At 32.6% G+C, this 17,640-nt stretch overlaps 2 protein-coding genes across 2 annotated transcripts in view; both read left to right on the forward strand.

Moving 5' to 3' along the window:
- Nucleotides 1-1,621: 1,621 nt before the first annotated feature.
- Nucleotides 1,622-3,846, forward strand: LOC135843770 (uncharacterized). Its single transcript, XM_065361782.1, has 6 exons — nt 1,622-2,005; nt 2,078-2,254; nt 2,329-2,499; nt 2,590-3,195; nt 3,268-3,366; nt 3,440-3,846. Exons 1-6 carry the CDS (start codon nt 1,906-1,908, stop codon nt 3,619-3,621), a joined length of 1,335 nt encoding a protein of 444 aa, XP_065217854.1. The 5' UTR covers nt 1,622-1,905; the 3' UTR covers nt 3,622-3,846.
- Nucleotides 3,847-5,864: 2,018 nt separating this feature from the next.
- The window catches only part of amon (amontillado), a 152,431-nt gene continuing 140,655 nt past the window's right edge, over nt 5,865-17,640 (forward strand). The window contains exon 1 of the mRNA XM_065362714.1: nt 5,865-6,108. Within this exon, the coding sequence (XP_065218786.1) occupies nt 5,914-6,108 (195 nt within the window). The 5' untranslated portion in view covers nt 5,865-5,913. The remainder of the gene's footprint in view (nt 6,109-17,640) is intronic.

A 17,640-nucleotide genomic window follows, 5' to 3' on the forward strand; every position in this document is an offset into this window, starting at 1 on the left:
AACTGTTTGAAATCAAAATTTTATTGTGAATGATTCATTTTTTACTGCGAGCTGTAGGATAGCTATTATGATTGTTGGAAAGTTATTTAGGACTGGTTCAAAGTTGTGAAAACAGTCGCGAGGAGTAAAAACCAATCAAATGTGAATTGAAATTGCTCGAAATTTTGCAGTGAGTAGTGAGCACCTAAGCGGTCTACTTGAAAAGCATAATATTCTTCATATTTTTATTCTCTTTACTTCGATCTTTTTTCTCGGAACTTTAGCTTTTTTCACTGTTCAAAATGTCAGAAGTGAAGTGATTGAAGTAAAAGCACGCTCGCCTACCTTTACGTTTCTTTATCTTGCGGAAAAAACACTCACTTAAGTAGGTACATTCTTCATTCTTCCTAAAAATTGTTTTAAAAAATTTTGATGAGTTTTGGCGGTTTTTTTTAATTTTCTCATGCAAAGGTTTTTCTTTTAAAAACTTTTTCGCACAGCGTCTACATTTTTTTTCTTTAACTTGGCCATTTTTTTTTTGCTTTTAAAGCATTTTTTGGGGATGTCATACTTTTCAAAAATTTAAAACTCATTTTCTGCAGAATTTATTTTGAATTATGAAAATGAATTTCAAATTTTGAATCTTATCGAGTTATCGAGTGCTCAAAGAAAAGTATTTTGTGAATTTTGAAGGAAAAAAAAGTCGATTTGATAATTTCCAAAATAAACTTTGTTTCTTTCAAAATTCACGAAAAATGAATTCTGAAACTAAATTTTGAATTTTTTGGAAAGTATCGAGTGTTTAAGGAAAAGTAAAAGCAATATATGTTTCTCACATTTATTTTCTGAATTTATTTTGTGTAAATTTTAAAAAAGAAAATCAATTTGATAAATTTCAATTTTTCGTTTCTTAATTCACGAAAAATGAATTCTGAAAATGAATTTTGAAGCATCACATCACAAGTGTTTGTAGAAAAGTAATTCCAAAAAAATTGATTTTTCGTCAATTCCAAAAAACAACTTTTCTGGAATTATCAAACGGCTGTTTAGAAAAAAATCTAAAAAAATTGAAATAAAAAATTGAAAAATCACTTCAAAAAGAAAACAAAATGCATACTTATGTTTGATTATTTTTGAATGAACGAAACATCAATTTTTTTGGAAATTATCAAGTGCTGTTTGTATTCCTTAATCCCAAAGTTCATGAAATTTGAATGGGTACAATGATACATCACCAATCACCATAATCATTAATTAATTATACTCGTACGAGTCGTACGTACCACCTGAGTTGACTAATTCAGCTAGGTACCTATTCAGGGTATTCTTTACTATTGACTTTTTTCGCTTCAAACATTTTTAGAACACTCAAGTGAAGATTTTACAAAATCAGCTCAATCAATCGCCCCCCCCCCCTAGGCAAATTTCGGATTTTCGCCATTTCCAGAGTCCAGATCCAGACACCAGACATAAAAAAAAATCAAAAAATGAAATTTAAATGAAAATGTAAAATGTTAGGATTAGGAAGGAGTAGTGAACCGATGCACCAGAAAAAAGAATCATACAGGCCATCTCAGATTGTGATTTGTTACGCATCCCGCGTTCAATAAAAATTGATTCTTCTGATTAGGAAAGGAATTCACCTTATAAAATTCACCACTTTGATTTGATAATTGATTTGGCGCCCAGAGAAGCATTAATTAATTTTGATCAAAAATTTAAAATTTGATGTGAAATTTCATGTTTTATTAGATTTTTTATAAGTTGATTAGTTGTAAAATCTGTGTACTCAATATTTCATTAGAGTAATCATCACTGTTCTTCTGGCTGCTTACCATCACTGTTTTGCTATTCAAGTTATCAGTCCGTATTACCGCTGTGCCTACAGATGTACTAATTTCCGAATAATATGCGCATAGATGAATAATGGAGCTTGGTTCAAAATCTAAAAAACGTTTCCAACTCAAGAGTTCTAGACAAGATCGAAATGAATCACGCAATTGGTTCGATTGCACCGACGATAAAGGTACGTAGCTTTGAAGTGTTTTTCATATGTAGTTCAAAAATACGTTATTTGAATCTTAATTTGATTAATTAGGTCCTACTATTGGTGAAGACGACGGTAATTTTGGAACATTCTCTAGGACGAATGTTGTGAAAACTCCCGTTAGGCCGCTGAAAGCTAAAACCGCTTCGCCTATAGCTCATACTTTATCACCTCAGTTCAGGGTAGGCTGGAATGATGGATCTCAAAAAAGTCAAAAAAGTGTTTGTGGTTAGTGAAATTTCACATTGTTGCTACCAAAATGTAATTTCTGAATCACTAATTTGAAACCGACTTGTGTTTAGATATGGGCAGTCCGGTGAGTGCGATACCTGCGCGTAGAAAAATTAGACGATGTCCAGAAAATTTACTAGCTAAGATATCACCACCTGCGGTTGAACCTAAAGACTCACGAAAAACTGAAGGAAATTCGTGTGATATTTTACAATGCATCAATTGGGCTAAAAGTTTAATAGGTAAAAGTTTATCTGTTCTTTTGAAAACACCATAAACAAAAATTATTGTATGTAAAATGAATAATATTTATCATGCCCATTATTTTGCAGAATCGAGCAATTTTCAATCACCAATTGAAGAAACACCCGAAGTGCCCGATAAAAAAATCGCCGAGATTACGGAATCAATCAAAGATACTAGTCTCGATATAGCTCTCGATGATTCATCCAATGAGCTAATGATTATGTGCAGTCAAGCAATCGAAGAAAGTGTTTCCTCGGGAAAACTTACATTGGAAAATAAGAAATCGCAATCTGAAAAGCACCACATTACCCCGATTCGCGATAACAATCCGAGTAAACGATTTAGGCCGCAGTTCGCTTCGAGTACCAAATCAGATGTTGCTAATTTCGATCGTAGATTGAACGATTCGCATCCGAAATCGAACAATGTTTCTAGTAGGCCTATGAATACTCCTACTAAAATACCGCTGCTTGTTTCTCAAACTGCATCTTCGAAAAATCTACTAAACGTCGATGGTATTTTCAAACGACCTAATCAATCAGGTGCGAATAATAATAGCGAGAATTTTAAAGATTTTAATAAAAATGTCACAAATTCCGGAACCTTTCGCTATTCTCGTGAATCGAGGAAAGAAAACGAGATGGTATCTCCATTTGCGACTCCTACTCCAGTATCAAATCAATCTTTATCGGGTATGTTGAATTATTATTATTGCTTTGAAAATAACGAGATGACTGTTTATTTATGAAATTTGTGTATTTCAGATTTGTCCAACATCGATATCAAATCTCATTTGGACGACGAAGATGAAATATTTTGTTCTTTGGATTTCAATTTTTTGGATTCACTTCAGACGAAACCAAGTTCGTTCTCTATTTTGTATTATTTTTTTAATGATGTGAAAAATATGTTACTTTATGGTTTCTTTTTCTATAGTTGTACAACCGAAGCCTGCGTCGAAACCTACAACGAACGAAATAAAACCACAAATAAAGAATAAGGAGTCTGTTAAACTTGACACTAAACCTTTAGTTACCAAGTACACTAAGCAAGAAATTGAAAAACGTCGCCTCGAGGCAAAAAAACGACTACTTCTTAAAAAGCATAAATCGATGTAGTATTATTTTGCATATTCTGTTTTTAATTGTTTGTGTGGAATTCTTCGTGGACTTTATTATCGCTTGGACTATTTTTTAAGTTTGTGGTAGATTTTTTAGTTAGTTTTTTGTGTGTGTAAACCTATGTATGTATATAAGTCGTAAGTTTTCAGTGTTTGTTTGTCCCATGTATTGTATACCTACATTTTTTTGTTGGAGATGTAATAAATAATTTTTGTTGTTTGATCTTTTTACCTAAAAAGCTGTTATTCGTGCTAAAATAAGTTACAAAGATAAACAGGAAAATTTTCGAATTGATTTTACTGTGAGCGTAGGTAACGAATACGACAAAGTTATTGTTTGTTATTTTAAAATTTTACCGAAACTTTTCTCAACTTTAATACTTATCAGCTTAACTGAATTTATGCGCCAACGGTGAATTTTTAATCCCTGCTTTTCACCAAGCTGCTACCTCGTAGGTGAATTGAATATGTATTAAAAGTTAGGTGGAGCGAAAATTTTTTTTCATCAATTATCGAAGTTTTCAACCCCAATTTTAGACGACCCTGGTGAATGAATTAAAACATACGTCTGACTTGTTACGATGGTAATATTATTTTGACAGCGTTCCACTGCTGTAGTCGTATAGCTTGCTGGAAAATCATCGTGTCCGACAGCGTTATTCGCTTTTTAAATAGGATTCTGTCGCAAGTAGGTGTACGATGATGGGTGTTAAATTTTATATAAATAGACCAGATCCATTAATTTATTTATAAATAGCAAATGTAATCCAATTATTGCGCGAATTGTATCAGAAATGCTTACTCTAAATGATAAATGATCGTGTAAATACATTCAAATGTAAGCTATCGCAGCTTTTATTGAATTTATATAAAATGATTTCACATCAACATATGGTTTAAATGCTCGTATGAAATTTTCTTCTTTCAGATGGTAATTTTTCGATGGTGAAAATTTGTCAATAGGTACATATTTTATTGCGATTTGTCATTTTGTGTAGAGAAGAATATTCATTTTCCAAATGAGAAATTATTTAGGTATTTTTTCGACATACCTACGTCGTAATGTGATACTGAACTGATTCTATTATATAAGTGTCTCTGTCGTTGTTTGATTTCAAATAAATATTTTCAATTAAAGAACATCCTTCGAGCAAGTGTTCGATTTTGAAGGAGATAGGTAACAAAAGATGGCTGTAGGAAAATATAGAGAATTTGATACACGCGAAAAAATCGACCTAGAGGCGCCGTTATTTTATCACTGATAGACAGAAGTTGCGTAAACAAAGTAAAATGATATTGTTAATTTAATTTAATGAAATTACTATTGCTATCTGTAGGTTGGAGGTTCCATATAGGCCATGAACGAAGTGAAACTTTTCATTTTTTTTCGTGCATAAATCCACTGTTACTGCTCACATGCTTACTTCTACTAAGTATTTAATTCAAATTTTATTAATGTATCAATATAGATGGTAATTTTTTCTTAAAATTCGATCCTTGATCCTAATAATGGTTTGTGGTTTGATGCCACGGTGTCTACTTGGCTGTCTTTTTGCATTCTTAAATATAGCTGGCTACCTTTTGATGAAAGATCAATTATTGGTATGTACTTCGAATTCTTCGTCTTCCATGAAATTCTATTACATTCGAATTGGGTATTTGGAATTTTCGATTTTCTTCGAATTAGTTTTAGCGAACGGTTTCTTTTTTTCAAATTTATTCTACCTAGTTCTTGAATTTCTTGATTCTGAAACATTCAATGTGGTTATGAGAATGTTTCAATTACAATTATTGGAATAGCTGATGAAAGCTGATGTAAGTATTCAATATGGCAAGTTATTTTTTTCACTTCGTATACTGCATGTATCAAATTTAGGTGTTCATTTTATTTTTCAGTATGTAATAGAGTAGTATAGGTAATGCGAAGCGCATTAACATTAACAACGTACTGGTATAAGTACGAAAACTGCGCACGACGTTCGACATTGTTAGATACAAAGGTACGGTAACCATTCTAAATTTTTTCTCATATTTGAATCGCCAATACGACTATTAAAAATATTTTTTAAAGCTTACAACCGTACCTAAATTGTTTACAGAACTCGATAATATAATGTGTGAAAAAATTTCAACGAAAACATCTCCACGCGACTTCTTCTTGTCTACCTTTTTGGAAAAAAAGTGATCGATGAATGCGTGGCTTTGTGACGTCACAGGTAAGGGTACAACGCGAAGCATGATTCAATAGTAAAGGCGCGTTCTTCCGTTCAGTTTTGGGTGAATTATCGTCATGAAGAGATGCCGTGGTCTAAAATTCAGCGGCTTATGGCTGCAGTTGATATATATCGCTGTAGCCATAAATTTTTTTCGGGAATGTGATGCAGACATTTTCACCAATTCGTTTTTGGTGAGACTTCACGGCAGCCCAGGTAAACATGTGGCTGATCAAGTCGCCAAAAGGAATGGATTTGATAACCATGGTCCTGTAAGTAACTTGCATTATTATTTTTCTATCTACTCTATACGTACTATGTGATAAGTTTGCACTTTTCAATCGGTTTTTTAATTCACCATCTCTGTAATTTGAGTATCAGGTTGTGAAATTTCGAGTATCGTCGACGAAGAAATCCATATAGCTGGAAATAATCTCCATCGAAAGCTAGGTTTGCTCGTAGTCTTTTGTTTTGAATCCGCGATTTGATAATGAAAATGCATTGATAATGTCGACAAATCGGTTTTACAATCGTATCGTGGTCGTAATGGATGTGAAATTCGCGTAGATTTGATGAATTTCGTTATACAGACGTTTTTTTCGATTCCTGTGTGAATTTGATAAAGGTTCAGATTTCATAATCTGTCACCATATTTGTTTGATAATAGTCAATTTTGGTTATTGTCGTATGTTGCAATTCGGTATTCTTGTGATCAGAAGTTTCCCTTCGTGAACGAGGTATTTTCCATCAGTATTTCCCCAACTTGCCATCGATTCGTTCGATTTAGTTGGAAAAAGTAGTAAATCTTAGCTTTGTTTACAAACTGAAAAATCTAGTAATGCAATACAAGAGGTATTTTTCGATGATATTTTTATGATGATTTTGTGAACTTTTTGTAACAATTTTTTCGAATGACTGATTCAAGTACTGACATTGTCAATCGATCGATTTAACTAATTCAATACTTACTAAGTAATACGTATCAACGATCGATCGATTGAAGAGATCGTTTTCCAGTTACCTGATCTCATGTATGGATTTTTGAATTTTTTGAGTATTTTCAAGTATGTTTGGTAAGATTATCCCTTAAATAAGCCATCTACGTCGTTAATAATGTAGTTTGTCAATTTGTTTGAATATTTAGGATTTATTTTTTGGTTCACTTTGCCCACTGAGCAATTAGAGAAGCACCGCTGACGTCAGATCTATCGTAAAAATCACTCATCTGGCTCGTCTTTTACCCTTGCAGATTCTCCATGAAACAATTCAATTCGCCAGGAACTCCAGTCGAAGAGAAAAATTTTGCAATCTCGAATTCAATTCAGTTATTCGAAGGCAAAATTGAGGCAATTGGAATATGAAATATGTGCAAATATCATCCTCTATATACTTACGTATCTTACCAGTTGTGAAATTTCCACGCCGTTAAATTTTAAAAGCCCCGAATGTGCTGTATTGTGTACGCCTAGTAATGTCACATTTCGTTACTAAAGCAGACATATACGCTGGTTAAATTTCGTACAAATCGTTTCACCGAATGTAATAGAAAAAAATTACCATAAGACGATCGGCTGTGGGGGAAAAAACGGCATCGAATAAATTTTTATTCGTTATTGGTATCGTTTTATGCGAGATTAATGTACAGTTTTTATCGAACGTCGAATTGAATTGTTTCACATAGATTTTTATAGAAAATGAAATGCATTTACGCAGCGTGTCTTCTCTGCGGGTAATTTGAACCAATAGCTTTTTCTCGCTTTGACAGCGGGAAATCTCGATGATTGGAATTTACGCTTGTAAAAATCGTGTACTATTTTTCGTCCGGGTACTTGAAAGTTTGAAAAATTTTCTTCTCGTGTGTACGATCTTTTCTCGAGAATCGAATTAGAAAGATGTATTATTCGAAGCTTTGAAACGTTTTGAGAGCTTTGAATGCGCTAGCCATGTGAGTGCTTTCTGATTACGTAATTTATGCTCGTTCTTGGTTTTACACGAAAGGGATTTACAGTCGGGATTGCGGTGTAGCTATTCTGCGATCTTCTAATCATCTCTCGAAATCTACTAATTTCGTATACATTCGACGTTTTACTGTACCTCGATTCGACCAAGTTTAATTAATACGTGATGCATGAACAATGCCCTCGAATTTAATCCCCATATATCGGTTTACTCTTCTACCCTCTCTCTGCCCCTTTTTGTATTATAATACGATTAACGTGATTTATATCAAACTAAAAAAGGCTTGAAAAAAAAACCACGTCGATATTTGTTATTCCACCGAGTAGATAGGTAGGGTACCTAGACCTACCATACATCGGTGGAACAATTTTTCTATCAACTTTTTATGTTCGAAAAGCTTTGTAAGCATAAATTTCACGTTTCGTGTGTAGATACAAATGTATCCTACTATATGGAAGCCCAAGGAAAACATTTATTATCATATTTTTTGCCTATTTTTATAGGGTATCATGTAAATGTACGATGAGTGCTTGATATTTCCCTGCGTTTTATGCTAAAATGTGACCTCGTAAGCGAATATTTTTTTTTCATCCCGAATACATCACTATCAATACCAAGTTCTTCGATGGGGTTGTGGAAAAAATTCGCGATGTCCATTGTAAAAAAAAAAAAAATGGCCAGATGTGTAGAACATTGAAAAATATTGTAAATCCTTGAGCCGAATTTTCGGATCTGTGAAAATGAATTTTTCGTGTCGAATTTGCTCAGGTGTGGAAAAAAGGGGGTGGTATTAATTTTATATCATCTTGATTTTTTTCATTGATCTTTACTTGATTTTTGAAAGAAAAAAAATCGAGAAAATTCAACATTCATCAATCATGTAGGTACCCACTTGAAAGTTTGTTATTTTCTTTTCTTTTTTTTTTTTTTTTTGAATAACTTGATTTCTGAAAAAAAAAGTTTTCCTTTGATGAGAATTGTAATCAAAGAACTGTTGCATAATTTTCCATGTGTGACTGATTTTTTTTCATTTATTGAAAAAAAAATCCCAATATGAAGTTTGCATCTGGTTATAAGATTCCAATATAAGTATACACTCGAATGAAATTTGTATTCCGTTATTTCCATTTTCATATCATCTGTTGAATGAAAAATTCTCCATATGTCATTTTTCATTTCACTTCAAAATATTATACAGAAATATTCGCGATATGGAAAAATTTTCGTTCGCGATATTATTTCTATTTAAGATGAAAATTTTCTCCTTACCCCGTCTTGCTTTTGGCTGACTCTGAGCTTATTTACCATAGGTAAATATGAAATTTTGCATTTAAAAGGAACACTTTATGGAAAGTGGTATAATGATACTGGTACAGTGCGCTTTATATGCGTCTTATCGATTTGAGTATAACGGTAACGTTAGAATTCTCTCTTTGTTGAATATCGAACGAGTCCTGGTTTGAAAATACTTACTGCGAATGTAATTTTGAATGTGTTGGGAATTTTAAAGGTATTTTTGAGTTGGTATTTTGTGAAGAGAAAATATTGAAATGTTTTAATCCAATTTCGTGTTTCGCGTATAGATGATCGTTTTTATATATAGAATTGCAGTAATTTTGCGAACGAATCGTTCTTGAACGAATTGCTAAGAGAGTATTCTAGGTGAATGGATTTTTTTTTCTCTCAAATTATGGATATCTGTAACTGTTTGAGTAATTGGATTTACCCAATCACTTGAGTAGATTCGTGTAAAAATTATTTTTATACGAATTTCCGATGTTATGAGCGAATTATTCTCGAATATTTTCACCATTTTTTGCGCCATTCGTATTGAAAAAATGCAGTAGGTACCTGGTACTTCTACCTACTCAATATTAGCTTGAAAGATGATGAGAAACTGTTGAACTCGTAATTATTGTTAAATTTCTGTACATTGTAAAACTTCAAACTGTTTGCTTTTTAGAATCGATCCAAGTTTCAGAATGTATCAGATTTTCCGAAATCGCCGAATTCTTCATTTTTTTATCGTCAGGTTGCTAAAATCATTGAATTTTTTAAAATTGTTGAATTTATATGAAATTATTGAATTTTTCAAAATAATTCAATATTTTAAAATTTTCCAAGTCTTCAAAACTGCAGATTTTCTAAAATTGACAAATTCTTCAAAACTGATTGCGAAACTAAACAATTTTGAAAAATTCTACAATTTGGAAGGATTTGCAAACTCTAACAAATTCTACCCTGAAAAGAATTTACCAATTTCGAAAAAATTAATTCTGTAAACTTATTTGCAATTTTTAGAAATTTTAAAATTTTGAAAAATTCAATTACTTTTGAAGAATTAGTCTATTTTTGAAGATTCAACGTTCTGAAAATTTCGACAACTCTGAAATAAGATGGGTATTGAACGATTTTGAAAAATACATCAATTCTCAGGAATCAAACATGTTGAATTTCTTCTAAATTGTCCAATTTTCCAAGGTTTCCTAAACTTATCAAGTTCTTTTTCGCTAATTGTAGAATTTCTTAAAATTTCTAAAGTTTGTTGAATTTTCCAAAGAATTGTTAAAATTTTTAAACCTTTAAATTTTCCAAAATCGAAACATTTTTCAAAATTTGTTTCAAAATTTAAAATGATTACCTATAGTTTTCCAAAACTATTTAATTTTTTAAAAATTGTCAAATTCCTCTCAATTTTAAAAATTGCAAGATTTTTGAAAATCGTTCACGTTTTTTAAAAATTGCAAGATTTTTGAGAATTATTAGGTAAAGTTTTTAAAATTGGCAAATTCTTTTAAATTGTAGGTACAGGTACTTACATTTTTTCCAGAACTATTCAGTTTCCTGGGATTTTAATTTTCCAAAATTGACAAAGATCATTAAAAACCAATGGTATATGAGTATTTAATAAAATCGTTTCATTTTTTAGAATTCGCAAATTCTCCTCAATTGTGAAATTTTTCAAAATTATAAAAAATTTTATAGAGCTGTAAGATTTTTTGTTGAAATTTCCAAAACCTTGGATTTTCACAAATTGAAAAATATTAGATTTTCTAAAATTGATTTGATTTTTCGGAATTATCAATTTTTCCAAAACTGTTGAACTCTTCACATTCGAATTTGACAACTTCTTTTGTTGTAGAATTTTCCAAAAAGTCGAGTTTTTGAAAATTTTCAAATTTCACATAATTAATCAAGTAATTACAAACACCCAAAAAAAAAAGTTCTTTAGAAATTATTGACTTTTTAAAAAATTTCCAAATAAAAGTTTTTGGAAGAATTCTCCATTTTACAAAAGTTTCTGTAAATTTCATTGTTGAATTCGCCAGAGTTTTATCATAATTTCAAAGTGAATCTCAAGCTTTTTAATTTTTTTTTAAACCTGCAGAATTTATTGTGTTCTGTGAAACTGTGAAGTTCCTGAAACATTTTGAATTTTCAACAACTTCATTGTAATTATCGCTGTGTAAAGGGATATATGGAGCAACTCTAAAACCTTTTTGAAAGTAACCACCTACACTTTTCTCCCAAATTTTCTCATTTTATATGGATTTTTTTACCCTTCCTTGTCCAACTGAACTAGAATTTTGAAAATACTCGTATTTTTAGTTAAAAAAAAACCATTCAATCCCACTTTGCTTTTGGTATTTTAGGCCGAAAAATTCCACCGGTGAAATTATCTCGAACTTAATCGTTCTCGAACAATCCTATACTGCTAAAAAAAATAAGGAAAATTCCTTCGACGGAAAAATAAACACGAAGAACAAACAAGTCTAGGATTATCTTTTTGCTGGAAAAAAGCTTCGCCATGAAGGGTTGAAATTGAACGACCTCTTTCGTTTCACTAAGTAAGAAACAAATGTTAATGTTTCATAATATCTTATACGGTGTAAAATATTTAGATATTTTCTGCCGCCTTAGAACCGTTTTCTTTTTTTTTTTACTCGAGCTTTCTCATTTTTCAAATACGTACGTGCTAAATATTTATCATTTTCACGTTAGGTTATCGTTTGTGTTGCCTCGATTATTGAAAAAAATGTTTCCGCAGCATCGACATTCTTCGAGCTTTTTTCCTTTTACAAAAATAAAAAAGCTTCAATTTCCGTACAATCGTCTGGTAAATTATTCGCATCTTTTATAGACAGTCTTACAGTGTTGCCTAATATACAGTCGCCGGCCTTTGACGTCATTGATGTTGTAAAATTTTCATCAATCCTTTTAATTAATTAGATTATTTTTTTCTCGATTGTTTGTTAACTTATATAATCCTTGGCAAAAATCTGACGCGGAGGCTCAATGTTTTGATTAAACAATAGCTCGACTCGATTCCTTCGTTTTCGTATACGAAACGCAACCACCAAAACAATATAGAAAAAAGAACACCTTGTATACTCGTATAGCAGCAAAAACATGTTGCAAACGCGACTCGAAGATTAATGATAATTTTCAAGGAGAACTTCTCCGTTTCCCTTTGTTTTAACGTTTTATACTTTTACCCTGATACCCTATTGCCCTTTTTACCCTTTCCCTAGACCTATTTTTCTTGCAAGTAATATCGGTCAAGAGTGTGCTATGCTGCATTCATACGAAGTTTCGATTTTACTGGAAGTGGACGATGGCATAGGGATGGCTGGGATGGCGTCGTCGTCGCTGTGCCGAATTCCCTCAGTACGATTGAGAGAATACTGTGAAGTTGACGAGCTTATGTGTGAAAACGTAGCTTTATTTTTAACATGCAAAAGCTTTTACGTTGATATTTGAAACCAAAAAAAAAGAAGAATGAAAAGCAAAGCGAAAAGAAACGAAGACGATCGAGGTTTTCTGCATAGGGTTTGCAAAATTCTTTTTCTCCTGTGGAGATGATTCTTTGTGGATACAATCCACGTGTATAAGAAAAACATTCCGTCGATGATTTCTCTCTAATACGAAATGAATTTTGAGTGGGATTTATCTCCGAATTCTGCCCTTTTTTGTAGTCATCGAAGGTATACCTACATGATATAGGGTGTATGAAAAGCTGTTTATTATTACTTATTGTCGCCTGTGTTTAGTGGGTTGCATATGGAAAATGTCAAAATTGAGCCAACGTGTCGGATGTTTTTACAGATACGAGTACTACTACGAGATGTCGTCATCTAAGCCATATACCCTGTTACTAGGCTACAAATTGCCTTAATTATTCACAAGGTATTTGCCGAGGATTACTTTTGACGTGTCACTATATTGCCACTCGTCAAGTTGGCAATTGTATCAGCAAAGGCAAAATGGTGTTTGTTTTTTTCTGAGCATACGTAAAATGAAAATTGATTCGAAGCTCGTAACTGTACGATACTTTGAGCCGAGTGCTGTCTGTTTACTCGAGTAATTCGTCGTCTATTTTCATCCTTAATGAAGTTTAAACGACGATGAAAACTTGGCTGAAAAGCTGCGAAACTGCATAAGTCACGTTTTATTGTTCTACGTGCAAGTTGTTAAAGCGTAGCACGTGGTTCGGTCGTCGATCGTCGATTTAAACCTCGCCCTTTTCCGAAAGGCAAATTAATTGATTAGGTTTCTCGACATCGTAATTCGTAGCGGATGCAGCATCGATGATGCTCGTTCGTTTCACCAAGACGCAAAAGCGAACGAGAGAGAGCTTTAAATTGAAAAAGTTTTGATTGCTTTTATGTATTTTTTTTTTCAAGACGATTGTGAACTAACACGACGTCTTCTTCTTGTGTGTGTATAAGATTAAATGGATTACATATATACCGTATACCGTATACCGCCGTATAGAAGGGTAATTTCTACATGGAAAATTAAACAGGCTGTTTTCGAAAAGCTGGGTTAATTAAAAATAGAGAAAGCGGCGTCCTTAAAGCTTTTTTCAAGTACGACCAATAAAAACGAGCACTTTTTTTTTTCTTTTCTTCTAAATTGATTTTCATCAAGGTTGCTAGATTTTTTCCTGCCCTGTTACACACACAGCGAGTCGAGCGTGGTCTCGAATTATATCAAGTTTTTGACTACCTCTTGTTGAGGAGAACGAGGCGAATTTTTCTCAACGGATTAAGTTGATTTATTACCCTTTTTCCGAACGATTTGTATTGTTTTCGAAGGGCGGATGTTGCGTTTTTTACATTGATGAGATTTTCTACTAAAAAGTATGTAGTGTGTAGGAAGGTGTAGGAGAGGGAGTAGGGTGCAGGGTTCGCGAGCAAGATATACAATATCGAGCTCTGCGTTCACGTTGTACGCGCGTAAACGTTTTGTAATATTTATTGCAGTATTTTTACAAAGCGTTACGCCGCCGACGAGCTCTCGAAATTGGATTCTTTTTTAAATTACATTCATAAATTAGACGACGATGGAAGAAAATTTTCGGCAAATAGTTGCGAGTAAAAATTGATTCGTTTAATTCGCGTTTAAACGATTTATATCGACATAGATTGGTATTATGCGTGTTTCATCAAAAGGATAATTTGTATCGTTTCGGTGAAAAAGGATGATTTGTTTTGTACGAGTTCGAACTACAGTAATCGAAAAACGTTTTTAACGAGGGTATTCTTTTAGAAAATTGTATCGGGGTGTTTTATTCGGAGAGAAATTCAAATGGATAATCTGCGACTGATTGAAGAGTTACGAACAAGGTAACCTTATTCTATCCTTTGAGCATATAATTCTTGCTCGATGGCATTCCTCACTTGATTACTATCTACCTAATGGAATTGGAAAAAGTACTTCTAGCAATTGACGTGAGCAATGGCATTGCGCGTTGTCGTGATAGAGAATCTTAAGTTTTTGCAATTTAAAATTTGAAAAAAAAATAGTACATACATATAAATTGAAATGAACAATCAAACCACAGAAATTAAGCCATCGCATGGACTTTATTAATGATGAAATGTAAACTCAATAAAGTCTTTGTCAAATTTGGTTCCATAAACACCTGACTAGGAAATATCGAAATGCACGTACGTAATTATTTTTTTTTTATACAACTTACAGTTCTGGTTTCGGCATCATCCTCTTCATCTTCGGAAGACGGTAAAGAAGACAACGGCGTCTTTACGGAGATTTCAAAAGTGCCTCTAGTTGGCCTGGCTGACTCTGCCATGGTCGTCGAAATTTATAAATTTATTATTTAAAGCAAGCTACACGTAACTTAATACAGACAGAAGTCAGAAATAAAATGGCGAAAGAAATTAAAGAACCATTGATTTATTTCTCTATTGTTTAAGTCTATCTAATTGGCTGTCAAAGATTCAGCGGTACTTAAATTTTACTTTATTTTCAAATTCTCACCTCGATTTGGGACAAAAAGGGTAAATTTCCTGGTAATTATGAATTTTGTTTCAGTACTTCAGAACACTGCCACCTATGGCCATTTTCAATACAAAGTACTCCATCAGTGTATATGACAACAATGACTTCATTTGTTATGAACTCACTTGTACTTATCATCATTTTCAATGTTAAGTATGCAACAATTTTGCTTTCAATTTCTGAACTGAAAATTGAAAACTTACATTTTTTGGTAAGTTATAACACATTGGAGCCATAAATACGAGTATTATCGTCTCTTGGTAGGGTTCATGGTATTCAGATCCACCGTGCCTTTCAACCATTTTGCCCTAGATGAGTGAGATGGTTCAATTAAAGTCTGACTATGAAGTACAATTAAGACACAAAAATAACCTCAAATATGACATGATAATTTCCCTTCTCCTCCCCTCCCCTCTCCTCCTCGCCCAAAAGTTTTGTCTCTGCGAAACGAATGAAAGTTCAAAAATATACTTACATTTTCATCGCTGTTCACGCTGACTTCGCGTTCAATGCAGGGTCCTTTCAGGCTCTGGTCATGTGTTGGTGATGGTTCTGGATCTGGTACATATCCTGATGGGCCTGGCCTCGATTCTTCGTCTTCATTTGAACCATCTTCAATTTTATACTTACAAAATTCATGTATTAGCGTGCTCCAATAAGGCTTTTGACGTATTGCGGGTTGCATATTGGTTTGCCTGAACTTTATCAGTTTGGTGGGCATTCTTATCAGTGAGTATCAAAATTTCATATTTTGAGCAATTTTCACAATGTGTTTTTGAAATGTAGGTACAGCTTTTATTTAGTTTTTTCTTTAATTTCAAACACTGTTGAACCCTGTAATGGAAAAAGATCCTCTCTTCATCAAGTTTTAAAGAAGTTGACAAAATGTCTTTGAACTTAAAGAGCGGATCTTTTTCCATCACAGGATTTAACTGTGTTTAAAATTGAAGAAAAAACTAAAAGCTATACATTTCAAAAACACCTTGTAAAAATTGCTCAAAATATGAAATTTTGATACTCACTGATAAGAATGCCCACCAAACTGATAAAAGTTCAGGCAAACCGATATGCAACCCGCAATACATCAAAAGCCTTATTTATGTGCTTTTTCTCCTACCTATAGAAATGGCAGTACCTATGTACTACCTACCTACTATCATGATAACTACTACCTATAGATCAATTATTGGTATCCTTAATTCCTTGCTGATTCCATTAATTGTAGAATGATTTTCACTGCATAATTATTCATTTTACTTGTATTGCTGTTATTTGTCGAATTTATTTGAATTTGCATATTTTCCACAAGATTTTTCAATCAGTTGATTTCTGTATTTTCATCCCCATTTACAGGTTGTTCAGCATAATCGCCATGACTTGTGGTTCTTCTAGTCATTTTTTATGATTATTTTGAAATTAAATGAAAAATAAAATCTCTGCTACCACATAAGAAAGCAAATGTATTCTAGACAATGTCTAGAATCGTAATATTTATTTACTTCAATCACAAAATAATATTTTATTATTTACATAGGTATCATAATAAACAGTAACCATATATTTCTAATGAATGAAATCAGTCAAAAGTTGCTCTAAGGAGCGTTGATGTACAAAATCCTTCAGCTCTTCTTCAAGAATCTCTTCAACTGCAAAATAGTACTCTTGGAGGAACTTTTTTGTATGTTTGGGATTTCTTTCTTGAGGCAATTGTAGAGATCTGTGACTCATATTATCTCTCTTGTTACCTCTTTGATGGAAGTGAATCACTCTGTCTCAGATAGCTATGTGGTCTTTAAATAGTTCTTGTATTTGGGTATCTGCATCACTAGTTTTTTGCCCCTCTGCTCCTGGTTTTCGTGGTTTACCAAATCTAAGAACCCATCCTTATCTTTTGGAATTTTCAAATGCGGGTAGCTCCGGTTCCAATTGCTATTGCCACTGAAATGTTTTTAAAATTTCATTCTTGTGTCTGAAGGGCTGTACACGGATGATGACAGAATCAGTGTTGTCTTTTATACAACCCAATGAAAATCTGTTTGAATTTAAAGAATTAGAAAGAGTATGAAGACGAGTTGAAATTGTAAAAAAAAAATCATAGTTGTATAGCTCTTGAGAGGCAAGAAATAATACATAAGTATATATGTATGTAGGTACCTATCAGGAAATTTTGTTGTTTTTTTTCAAAAAAAAATATATATTTTCAAACATTTTTGTTTTCAGCGAAAATACTATCAACAAATTTTTTGAATGACTTTTTGGCCATTTTCAAAATGTTTTGCCTTATCATTGTTGGTTGGAAAGTGAAAGAAAATCCTTCATTGACCAATAAAGCACAAATGTAAAAAAATTCATAATTTTCTCCTTTGATAGCAAAAATTTGCGAAGTATAGAAATTTTGAAGTCTTTTGTGTTTTATTGGGTAAGGAGGGGAATTTTTTTCAACTTATGTGCCATAAATATGTACCATGAAAGTATGGTGGAATTGCGTTGAAGTCATTTTTGAAAATTTTTACTGGTAGCCTATTTTCAGCTGAACGTAA

The sequence above is a fragment of the Planococcus citri genome, chromosome 4 (assembly GCF_950023065.1).
Source record: "Planococcus citri chromosome 4, ihPlaCitr1.1, whole genome shotgun sequence".
In the NCBI taxonomy this organism is placed as follows: Eukaryota; Metazoa; Arthropoda; class Insecta; order Hemiptera; family Pseudococcidae; genus Planococcus; species Planococcus citri.

Excerpts from the sequence above, each read along its gene's own strand:
- LOC135843770 (XM_065361782.1), top strand. The coding sequence starts at position 1,906 with ATGGAGCTTGGTTCAAAATCTAAAAAACGTTTCCAACTCAAGAGTTCT. Across the intron at positions 2,006-2,077 it reads CGATTGCACCGACGATAAAG|GTCCTACTATTGGTGAAGAC; the intron begins GTACGTAGCTTT and ends TTGATTAATTAG. Across the intron at positions 2,255-2,328 it reads AAGTCAAAAAAGTGTTTGTG|ATATGGGCAGTCCGGTGAGT; the intron begins GTTAGTGAAATT and ends ACTTGTGTTTAG.